This window comes from Cajanus cajan, chromosome 6 (genome assembly GCF_000230855.2).
Source record: "Cajanus cajan strain Asha chromosome 6, NIPB_CcT2T_4, whole genome shotgun sequence".
In the NCBI taxonomy this organism is placed as follows: domain Eukaryota; kingdom Viridiplantae; phylum Streptophyta; class Magnoliopsida; order Fabales; family Fabaceae; genus Cajanus; species Cajanus cajan.
This window is the reverse complement of record NC_138522.1, coordinates 58,441,974-58,454,009: the sequence shown is the minus strand read 5'-3', so window position 1 is coordinate 58,454,009 and position 12,036 is coordinate 58,441,974. Positions and strand designations below refer to the sequence as shown.

Sequence of the window (12,036 nt, the reverse complement as noted above, 5' to 3'; positions counted from 1 at the left end):
TTGCATTATTATCGCTTGAAAGGGAAAGCGACAGTACATAGAAGATGGGCCCGAGTGGACGTGTGTTGCGAATATTCACCAAATTTGAATTAGTAGTTTCGAATCCGCGACACTCTCCTTCATTGCCTTATCATTCACGAAATGATAGCCTATCGTAATAAGCAGTCGTACTTATCAAATAACTAGATGTACTTATGTCTGATGGGTCAGTAGAAAAAGATAGACGCCTCTGTACAACTCATCGAAGATAGCGAGACCGACTCTCTCTCTCTCTCTCTCTCCTCCTCTTATCCGCAGTCTTTCAAACCCTAGAAATTCTCGAACGGAGCTTCTGTAATCCTAAAGAGGCTCTAGATTTTGGAAGAATTTGAGGTTGCGGACACTCTCTGGGTTCGGATTTCGCGTTGAGGTTGCCTGCTTCATTCCTGATTTCTCTCTGTTTATGGGAATTTAAGTTATGTGCTGTTTTCTCTCGGCCTGATTTTGTTTTTTTGTGTTTTTTTTCTTTGGCGTGTTTGTGTTTGAAGATCGGTGTTCCAAGATCGAGATTATTGGTGTGTTTCAGATTTGAGAAGCAGCTATGACTTCTTTGAGTCGAGAATTAGTGTTTCTGATACTCCAATTTTTGGAGGAAGAAAAGTTCAAGGAGTCTGTGCACAGGTAAGCAAGTCTCCTTGGCCCCTCTTTTTCATCTGATTTTGTTTAGCTTTAGCTAATATCTGTCGCCTCTTTTCTCTGTGCAAGTTTTATGTGTGACTGAAAATAAAATTAAAGGCTAGGAGCCAGCAATTCTTGCTACGAAAGGGAGGGAAATTTTTTAAATGTTAAATTTTTACAATTATTATTATTGTTAGTGGGTAGACTGCTTGTTGAAATTGCAAGTGTCATTATGAATTAGCTGTCTGTTTATGGAGAAAATATTTTATGGCTCGGGATCATCATACTGTGCTTTTGCCAATTTATGAGAAAAATTAAATAAAATTCGATTACGTGTTTCATAGAGATTGGTTTGGATCATAGACAAATGATGGTCCCAGCTCATAATAATTTCTTCTGTTTATCTTAGTTTTTTTTCAAATTAAAAAGGGACAGGTGGTTAAAAATTAACACTCTTCGCGAGTTAAGAGTGTGCTTGAATAACTGTTCTGACACGTTCCTTTGCACCTAAATGGAAAAGCTTCTCTCTTGATGGATTGAGTGCATGTGTGTTTTAACGTTTCTGAGAGGCAAACTTCCATTTATTTGAATGCACCTAGATACATGCTTTTCTGATTGAAATGTGCAAATGATAATATAAACACCCCCTGAATTCAACTGACGTTTGGTGTGTTGAGATGAGAAACCAAACACACACTAAGTGTTGTTCGGCTAAAGTTTAAATTGTGGTTGCAGTTTCATTGTGATCCTCGATACTGTATGAAATTGCCCACAAATGTGGCTGGTGCAGCTGCAGAGACCTCAAAACCTTGACATTGCACAGCCATAATCGCTGTTGTGGGCTGATTTTAAATCTTGCTTTTGGCTTATGCTATGATGTTTCTAGATGGGGCATTGTATTGGAAATGAGCTAAAAGAGTTAGAGAAATGAGATGAGGAGTGTTTTCAAATTTATGTCTTCAAGCTGATAGATATCCTTGTAATGATGTAATCCAAGAAGCTTATAATTTGAATGTGGATAGATGAATTGCAGAGTGAATAATCTAGTTGATGTTTGCATTATAAAAACCCTATTGTTTGTCAACTATCAAATTCTTTGTTAAGATTCAATCATCCTGCCAGAATGACAGGGCTAGTAAGTTTTGAATTGCAATTTGCAACTGCCATTGTGACTGCAATTTCAAAATTTTCCACAATTGTGGCTGCATAATTGTTGGTAGCATGATTATTTTTTTGCAATTCTCTATAACCATGACCACCACCACAATTACATTAAAAGGGGTAGAACAATGTATATTGCACTTCTTTTGTTGGCTGTTACTCTAGTTGGTTTTTTAAAGCAATGAATTACTTCAATATGAAAGCTAAACTTGTAAATATTTTAATGGTAATGTGAGAATTCCTTTCATGTAGAAAAAATGAAATGCATAATCTCGTCACTTAGAAATTGGAATTTAGATGATAACAAATTAATTAAAAACTCTTTCTCATCCTTTTATAAACATTTCGTATTTTTCATATTATCGTTGATGCTTATTTCTTTCTTAAATTCTTGTTTCTGGTGCAGGCTTGAGAAAGAATCTGGGTTTTTCTTCAATATGAAGTACTTTGAAGAAAAAGTACAGGCTGGTGAGTGGGATGAAGTTGAGAAGTACTTAACAGGGTTTACCAAAGTTGATGATAATAGATACTCCATGAAAATATTCTTTGAAATCAGGAAGCAGAAATATCTGGAAGCACTTGATAGGTATCTATTAATTTGAATCCCTATTGAATTTTTTTTAATTGTGTTTCTGCTTATGATGATACTTCACATGTTTTGTCTTTGGTGCTGTTAAATTTCAGGCAAGACAAGGCAAAGGCTGTTGAGATATTAGTGGGTGACTTGAAAGTTTTCTCCACCTTCAATGAGGAACTATACAAAGAAATCACACAGCTGTTAACTCTTAGTAATTTCAGGTAATACATTGAACATGTAGCCTAATAATGCACAGCACAGTTTTTAGTGCCGTATCCTGTCTGTTATGTTTATGAGGAAGACTGAAGTCCTATTTGATTTATGTCAAACATCAATATTCTTGAATCTTCATTAAAACTCACGAAAGAAGTAAAGGATAGATTGTGAAGAACAAAGTTTACCATACTGTGTCATGTTGCCTTTTATGATCAATAGACCTACCAGATTAATTAAATTTCAAGATAGTTTAGTTTTTCCTTTCCATTTCAAATGCCAGGGAGAATGAGCAGCTTTCTAAGTATGGTGACACCAAGACTGCTCGAGGGATCATGTTGATAGAGCTAAAAAAGCTTATAGAGGCAAATCCTCTTTTCCGTGATAAACTTATCTTTCCAACCCTTAGATCATCAAGATTGCGGACATTAATCAATCAAAGGTATAGACGCTATAGTTGAAGATAAATATGCAAGTTACTATTTATCATGCCAAAAAAAATGCAAGTTAAAGATTTCAACTGATTCTATTTCTCTTTCCTTAAAAGACTTTGCTATGTTTTTTAATTTTCTTTTTCATAGTTGATAGGACTTTTCTACATGGAAAATGCAAAGCAAATTGTGTGGCTGTTGCCTTATTGAGCATACGAGTATTATATCTCTTAGACCTTTGCATATGGTTTTAATTGATTATGCACTATTTATTATCTATTATTGATTGAATATATTTGATTTTTAGCTTGCTATGCCTTGCCTTTTTCTTTTATTAACTGATTTATGTCCCTAATCAATGCAGTTTAAACTGGCAACACCAGCTTTGCAAAAACCCTAGGCCAAACCCAGATATAAAGACTTTATTCACTGACCATGCATGTACACCTCCTAATGGTCCTCTAGCACCTACACCTGTCAATCTTCCAGTTGCTGCAGTTGCAAAGCCTGCTGCTTATACTTCAATTGGAGCCCATGGTGTATGATACCTTGCATTTCATAAAATGGATTCTATATGTTTTTAATTATTTAAAATCTAATTTATCATGTTGATTAATGGATATTGTTTTCATTTGTTTTGTATAGCCCTTTCCACCTGCCGCTGCAACTGCTAATGCTAATGCTTTGGCTGGTTGGATGGCCAATGCCTCGGCTTCATCATCTGTCCAAGCAGCTGTTGTCACAGCATCAACCATACCTGTCCCACAGAATCAAGGTTAAAAAATTTGGTTACCCATTGCCCACCCCCACTACGCCATCTATTTTAAAAAATCTTTGTTTACTTTATTTTTGCCAATAAATTCACCCTAAGTTTAATTAAATTTCACATGCTGCTCACACCCCAGAATTTTTCACTTGTTTAACTTCTCATTTGAAAATAATTACTGTAATTAGTATCCTGACAGCTGAAATTGTATTCACTTGGATAAACAAGCAGGACAATATGCTCTTAATTTTGCTTAGAATTTTGCATATTCAGTAATTTCACTGTGCAAGAGGTTTCATGAATTAAAATGCTCCTGCCCTTTTTTAAACAGTGTCTATCTTGAAGCATCCAAGAACACCTCCGGCAACTCCAGGCATAGTTGATTATCAGAATGCTGATCATGAGCAGTTAATGAAAAGACTCCGGCCTGCTCCTTCTGTTGAGGAGGTAATTTTGATGATTTATTGGTTTATTTAAATGTGATTTGGGTATTCTTGATGCCAATGATTTTTCTGCTTCTGAGCTGTATAGGGCTCCTCACTTTGTAATGGTTGGTGACTTGTGCCACTATGATTTGTATCTATTGTTTTAGGTTTCATATCCTGCTGCTAGACAAGCCTCTTGGTCGCTGGATGATCTACCAAGAACAGTGGCTATGACATTGCACCAAGGATCCTCTGTGACAAGCATGGACTTTCATCCTTCTCACCAAACCTTACTTCTTGGTATTTTCTATAATTTTTGCATTATGTGTAATATCTCGCTACTAATAGTGTAAAAAATATAACTACATATTTCCATTGAGCAGTTGGTTCTAATAATGGTGAAATTACACTCTGGGAACTTGGGTCGCGAGACAGGTTGGTCTCAAAGCCATTCAAGATATGGGATATCACAGCATGCTCATTACCATTTCAGGTTTTTAATTTTTTTTTTTTCAATGAATTTTTTATACTGTGCGGTATTTCTTTTTCTATAGTACTCCTAGTTATGGTCTAACCAGATAATTAGTGTATTACTATGATGGTGGCCATTGGTGCTTGAGAATTCACAACCTATGGAATTTTATAGTTGGTAATTTTCACAGGCAGCTATGGTCAAAGATGCACCTATTTCCGTCAGCCGTGTCACATGGAGCCTTGATGGAAATTTTGTGGGTATGTCATGTTTTTGAAACCATTTTGTAACTGAGTCTGTCAGAGTAAAATGTCTAATTGATTGCTTTAATGTAGGTGTTGCATTTACTAAACATTTGATTCACTTATATACCTACACCGGATCAAATGAGCTGGCTCAGCGTGTAGAGGTGAATATTATTCTTATCAGAAGTAACCAAAGTTGTAATTACAATTTGATTCACGTTTCCTTGCTGATGCAGGTTGATGCCCATATTGGTGGTGTTAATGACTTGGCATTTGCTCATCCGAATAAACAACTTTGTATTGTAACTTGTGGAGATGATAAATTGATAAAGGTGCATACATTCGTTGTAATTATCCATAAATGCTGTATCTATTTTGTCTAAAATAAGAAACTCTTAATAGGTGTGGGATTTAAATGGACGAAGACTATTTAACTTTGAGGGGCATGAGGCACCTGTTTATTCTATATGTCCTCATCACAAGGAGAGCATTCAGGTACAAAGATGATATGATATGTTTTCGTTATTAGTTTATTCTTTGGATTTTGTTAGAGTTCTAATTTAATAGATTATTGCTCTATAATTTTACCTATCTGCAGAGTGATTTGTTCTTTTAATTTACTGAACTATAAAAACAACATTTCTCATTTATTGTGATCATTAGAATATTTTGGGGATAATTGCTTCCTTCCTCTCTCCACATAGGATCCGTTTACATGGAATATGTATTTTTTTTTTTAATTTCTTGCAAGTTGCAGCTACATGTGCATACAATCCTTGAACTTCTTTCAGTGCTTTAGATCTGTCTTGTATGTCTATATTTATGATTGACTAATTCAATATGTTTTTAGCATTACAGCATGAGCATTATTGAACTGAAAATGCTATTACTGTTTTTTGTTGTTTTATCATGGGAACAAGTTGGGTCATAAAATTTTAATTAATGATAACTTCATTTTTTTTAATCTATGTAAGAAATCAATCATATCTCATATTCCACAATTGTAAGTCTCATAGTATGATCGATCAGTCATTTCTCATGAGTGCTGACATAAGTAACCTATTCTAGTGTGGTGCAATTGTCATTTACCACATCTCTTTGCATCCCTACCTTTGAATCCAGCCTTTTGTAGTCTAAATAAACATATACTTTGTTCTTTGGATCAACTACTAGCTTCTTGCCCACCACTATACCTACCTGAGCAGGCAGGACAATAGTATTGCCTATTCAATTGCTACTGTATCCTCCCACCTCTTGTACATTTTCCGATTTTCATTGACATTACCTCATGTGCCATGAACTAGTACCCTAAATAAGTCAATTTGGATACATGTCCTGGATAAAATTTTATTGTGCACGATCTTCTAGCATTTATGGTGTTACAGGCAGGAGTGGAATGGAAAATTAAAAAATGTGCAATATTTTGGTTTAGGAAATAATGAAGTGTTTTTTGGGAAAAAAGCATGTAAAAAATAGCATTAGTATTAAAAAAGATAGAAACTTCTGATCTTCCTGCTTTCCATCTTTCTAGAGCCAACTTCTATTCCATATTTTTTTCTTTCATTATTTATTAGGTTCTAGCAAAGCCCAAGAGTGTACATACTGTCTATGATTGTATTATTCTAGTAAACACTTCCTTCAATGTTACTAAAGGTTGTCATTGTAACTTCGCAGTTTGTATTTTCAACTGCCATTGATGGCAAAATAAAAGCCTGGTTGTACGATAATATGGGTTCTAGGGTTGACTATGATGCCCCAGGTCATTGGTGTACTACAATGCTCTACAGTGCTGATGGAAGTAGGTAAGAAGGATTTGGATGGGGATATGTATTAAGTTTCAGGTTCAATGGATAATGAAGATGTGTTAAATAAAATTTTATAAACATGTCTTCCTATTTATCCTCCTCCCTTATTTTTTATAGACTGTTTTCTTGTGGGACTAGTAAAGATGGAGAGTCTTTTCTAGTTGAATGGAATGAAAGTGAAGGAGCCATTAAGAGAACATACAATGGGTTCAGAAAGAAATCTACTGGTGTCGTGCAGTTTGACACAACCCAAAATCGCTTTTTGGCTGCTGGTGAGGATAGCCAAATCAAATTTTGGGACATGGACAATATTAATCCCCTAACAAGCACCGATGCAGATGGTGGACTACAGGTGGAGTTAACTGTTTTAAGTCTTCTGGAATATAGCTTACATTTTATGAAGACATTCCTTATATAATTGTATGAATCTCCATTCAGGCCCTTCCACACTTGAGATTCAACAAGGAAGGAAACCTTCTTGCTGTTACTACTGCGGACAATGGATTCAAAATTCTTGGCAATGCTACTGGTCTTAGATCCCTGAGAACAGTTGAAACTCCAGGATTTGAAGCACTGAGGCCACCACCCATTGAATCTGCTGCAATCAAGGTTGTGACTTATTTCTTCACATTTTCTTGGTTCTTGATATTCAAATCAAAATACATACTTATGCTATCCATTTGGTTTATGATATCTAGGTATCTGGCTCTTCTGCTGTTAATGTTAGTCCTGTCAACTGTAAAGTAGAAAGGAGCTCACCTGTCAGGCCTTCTCCAATTCTTGTATGAATATGTCCCTGTGAACTCATTTTGCCTGATTATGATGTTATGATGACTATGATATACTAGTCGTAGCTTAAAAATTAGAAATTAATACATTATGATAAGTGATAACTAATGTTTCATTTCTTTTAATATTTACACAAGCATGTCGGATCAGCGTGATATTTTCTTCTTCTGGCATGCTTAGTTGCACTATGCCATGCCCTTCCATACTGTGGAGGACTGACAATCTTTTGGATACTTTTATTACTACCTCCATCTCTTTATATAAAAATGTTTTTAGAAATTTGTTTGTCACATAAGACCCCTTTCAAATTGTTTCTTGCATTATTTTTTTTATAATAAAAAATACCCTTAAATTACTTGTAGTTTTTTAGGCAATAAACCATAAATGATGTAAATTAGTAAGATAAACTCTTTCTCTTGTGAGGATCGGAGAAGATGACTAACCACACATTACTTAATTAGGTGAAAAGTAAATAGATGAAATGCGTGAGGGGACATGTCGTAATAATTTTAAGGATAACTTTGAATAAATAATTCAAATTATTAACAAATTCAATGTCCTCAACTAAATTAACCAACTTTCTTAATTCTTGTAAATTAGTTAAAAGGGTATATATAAGGATGAAGGTAGTATAGGATGCCTGTATTTCTTTGTGAAATTATTTGGTTATTTTTTTTAAGTTACTTTATTGGTCATGAATTATGTATCACAACTCATTGATTGGTTTTGCCATTTTAAATGAAGAATGGAGTTGATCCCACAGTTCGAAATGTGGAGAAACCTAGAACTGCGGAAGATGGAATAGACAGGGCTAAACCATGGCAGCTGTCTGAAATTGTGGACCCTGTCCATTGTCGGTTAGTTACCATGCCTGACAGTACAGATTCTTCCAGCAAGGTTTGTTGAATGTAATTTATATGAAAATGAGATTTGCCATTTTATATTCCAATTTTTGTGTACTGTGAACTGCTTTAAATCTTAGAGTCCCACATAGGTCGTTCGACTATTATATACAAACTCTGGTGCTGGTCTTTTGGCACTTGGTTCAAATGGTGTTCAGAAGCTGTGGAAGTGGCCTCGTAGTGAACAAAATCTCAATGGGAAGGTAATGATAATCGCTCTCTAATCCTTAACTTTTCTTTATGCTTGTCATTACTTTTCCCTTTTCAATAGAGAACAGAATTCTGAAGTTTTACGATTATAGGCAACTGCCAGTGTTGTTCCACAGCATTGGCAACCCAACAGTGGTCTTCTTATGACTAATGATGTCTCGGGTGTCAACCTTGATGAAGCTGTTCCTTGCATTGCGCTTTCAAAGAATGACTCCTATGTTATGTCTGCCTGTGGTGGAAAGGTTTCGTTATTTAACATGATGACATTCAAGGTACATGTCCAGAGATACAACCATGATATTCCATTCAGCTGCTAAGTTTACTGTTTACTTATGGTTTATTTTCATATAGGTAATGACAACATTCATGCCTCCACCCCCTGCCTCTACCTTTCTGGCTTTCCACCCTCAAGATAACAACATCATAGCCATTGGGATGGAGGATTCAACAATTCACATTTATAATGTTAGAGTGGATGAGGTGACTACTATCTTTAACTGCTTTCTTTATTTTAAATTATTTTTAAATTACTATCTTTATGCTATTATTTTTTAATTAACACGTTTTTCTTGGTGGTACTCTTCTAGGTGAAATCTAAATTGAAGGGTCACCAAAAGCGAATTACTGGTTTAGCCTTTTCAACCAGTCTTAACATCCTGGTTTCATCTGGTGCTGATGCTCACGTATGTCTTTTAACTGTTCTCCTTTCATTTTATATTCAGGGTGATTTGGAAAACCTCTCGTGCATAATTTGTTTTCGAGATTTCTGTGTTATGTTATCCGTCTTTGGATTGTTTGTAATTACTTGGTTTCACCTTAGATTTGCTTCCCAGTGTAAAGGATAACAGGATAGCCTTGTTTGTATTTTCTGGATTCCTATGAAATTAGATCACATTTTACTTCATTGAAATTATTTTACCGGAAGGTGCCGATGCTTAATCTGTTGTTTAATATCATTTTTCTTTTTTGTTTCTGTGAACGTGTAGTGTGCCTTTCCATAACAATTTACTTCGTTGAAATAATTTGCGTACAGCTTTGTGTATGGAGCATCGATACATGGGAGAAAAGAAAATCAGTTCCTATACAACTACCCGCAGGAAAGGCTCCTGTTGGTGACACACGTGTGCAGTTTCATTCAGACCAAATCCGGTTACTGGTAGCCCATGAGACTCAGTTGGCAATATATGATGCCTCTAAGATGGACCGCATTCGGCAGGTAAAGAGAATTTGTCTGCCTAATATTGATAAGTTGCTTGTTGCTGACAAAAAATAAAACTGAGATATTCTTATAAATTAACTTGCTGCAGTGGGTTCCACAAGATGTTCTGTCTGCTCCTATATCATATGCAGCTTATTCCTGCAACAGTCAGTTAATTTATGCTACATTTTGCGATGGCAACACTGGGGTTTTTGATGCTGACAGCCTGAGACTAAGATGTCGGATTGCCCAATCCACATACTTCTCACCTACGGCTCTAAGCGGGTAAGTTTCAGCCAACAGCTGTTTACCCTTTACTGTATTAAACATTGAGCATATATTCAAGGATGTATTTTGAAATCTTACTTCCATTTCATGATCTCATGATTAGCAAAATTCTTGGATTGAAACTGAACTAGCGATCTATGTTGTGTAATACTATGTTGCAGGAATCAATCTGTGTATCCTGTTGTTGTTGCGGCTCATCCCCTAGAACCCAACCAATTTGCAGTTGGATTGACAGATGGGTCTGTGAAAGTGATAGAGCCCAGTGAATCAGAAGGTAAGTGGGGAACCAGTCCACCTATGGATAATGGAATATTGAACGGTAGAACAGGATCATCATCTACAACAACCAACCACACACCCGATCAGGCACAACGATAAGAACATTCATTGTACCATACCAGCATATTCTTTCCATCTGTAATTTTATCACCTTAGATTTTTAGATCGATTCCCCCATTTGTCCCTAATCAAGGTCTTGTCAGGGTCATATTGGACATAAAAATGGCAAATGTTCAGCAGTAAGCTCGTCCTGTATACCTAAATTTGTTCTAGTCAACTCGGTCACATTATTATACTGCACTCTAGTGTACCTGTTACTTGCTAACAATGTGAATCTGTTCATTCTCCTCACATTTGTTGTATGAAATCTGTTGGTCTTAGAGAGATTATATATTGCTTTCGAGTTATTTGTTATTTGTGGCACGAAGATGGCCGCGATGACAATGTTTCATAGTTCTTTATTATTTGTGAGGGAGAGCGTGTCATGAAGAGAGAGAAGCAGCTAGCTAAGCTAGGGTAGTTTCGAGACTTTCAAGGCAGGTACTTGTGTAGTAATAATATAAAATACAAACAAAAATTTCCTAGTTTTAAACTATTTTTTTTAACAAGTTGCTTATTTATTTATTTAACTTAAATATGTTTTTAATTTTTCAAATTTTAAATAAATTTATTTTTAGTTTTTTAAATTTAAAATAAGTTTATTTTGTTTCTCAAATTCAAAAATGATCTTTTTAGTTTTTATAATTTTAAAAAAAATGTTTACTCTTATATTTAAATTTTGATAAAGAGTTTGTCGGATGTTGTCACTAAGAATGGAAATGGGTTGGATCTGGATAAAGTCTTGTAGTACCTGTCCTCATATCCATTTTTAAAAATAATACATGTATCTAATTCTATACTTATGCGGGTAATAATTTTAATTCTTATTCTTGTATATGATGCATATCTATGTTTCCATGTTCGCAATTGCAACTCATATTTTATTTATATAAAGTAAATAAATCAACAAAAAAATAATATTTCACACAAGTAAATGTAATATTAAATATTTGTAAATAAACTTTAAAAAAATAACATAATAAAAGTTATAATTAAATTTCCAACATCATGATCATGTGTTAACAATATTCTCCTAAACATGTAAAAAAATTATATAGAAATTAGTTTACAGATTAAAATTTTAGATTAAATTATATACTACAATTTTTTTTAAAAAAATATATAGACATTTGATCTCATCATTGAAATCAACTTCTTCATATTTTTGTAAACATTAGCCTTCCAAGTTTATATATTATTTTGGTTCAGTAATATCAATAGAAACTACATGACAAGAAAATGAATGATTAGATAATTTAAATTAATAATTAAAGCAAACAATAAAAAATAAAAATAAATTTTATTAAATAAACAAAGTTTAATTATTTATTACCTTATTGCATGTGTTTCAACCAAATTTGTGCACACTTAAGTGCCTCCAGAGTAAATTCTTGGAGCCGATAAGGACTCAAAAATCTACCTCATGTGTTAAATACAAATTCTAAAGTTACGGTTGAAATTGGGATTGCCAATATCCTTAACATTTTTTTTTTGCAAAATTGGATACTTGATCCCATTT

At 34.5% G+C, this 12,036-nt stretch overlaps 1 protein-coding gene across 2 annotated transcripts; it reads left to right on the top strand.

The window, feature by feature from the left end:
* The first annotated feature begins 206 nt into the window (after positions 1–206).
* Positions 207–10,769, top strand: LOC109796150 (TOPLESS-related 3). Of its 2 annotated transcripts, XM_020355808.3 has the most exons (26): positions 208–409; positions 528–660; positions 2,225–2,404; positions 2,503–2,616; positions 2,892–3,050; positions 3,404–3,578; positions 3,685–3,814; positions 4,137–4,252; positions 4,398–4,530; positions 4,614–4,723; positions 4,893–4,962; positions 5,038–5,111; positions 5,184–5,279; positions 5,350–5,442; positions 6,622–6,749; positions 6,870–7,104; positions 7,191–7,361; positions 7,451–7,534; positions 8,286–8,438; positions 8,536–8,646; positions 8,746–8,925; positions 9,005–9,133; positions 9,241–9,336; positions 9,687–9,869; positions 9,961–10,136; positions 10,301–10,769. In XM_020355808.3, exons 2-26 carry the CDS (start codon positions 581–583, stop codon positions 10,515–10,517), a joined length of 3,393 nt encoding a protein of 1,130 aa, XP_020211397.1. In that variant the 5' UTR covers positions 208–409; positions 528–580; the 3' UTR covers positions 10,518–10,769. The 2 variants fall into 2 exon arrangements, with proteins under 2 accessions (XP_082915226.1, XP_020211397.1); XM_083059100.1 differs by lacking the exon at positions 2,892–3,050 and having other exon boundaries at positions 207–409.
* Positions 10,770–12,036: the final 1,267 nt, after the last annotated feature.

What these genes read in the sequence shown, in the direction of transcription:
- LOC109796150 (XM_020355808.3), top strand. Translation starts at nt 581, where the DNA reads ATGACTTCTTTGAGTCGAGAATTAGTGTTTCTGATACTCCAATTTTTG. An exon ending in CTGCTCCTTCTGTTGAGGAG is followed by an intron (nt 4,253 to 4,397) that starts GTAATTTTGATG and finishes CTATTGTTTTAG; the next exon opens with GTTTCATATCCTGCTGCTAG. An exon ending in CATGCTCATTACCATTTCAG is followed by an intron (nt 4,724 to 4,892) that starts GTTTTTAATTTT and finishes TAATTTTCACAG; the next exon opens with GCAGCTATGGTCAAAGATGC.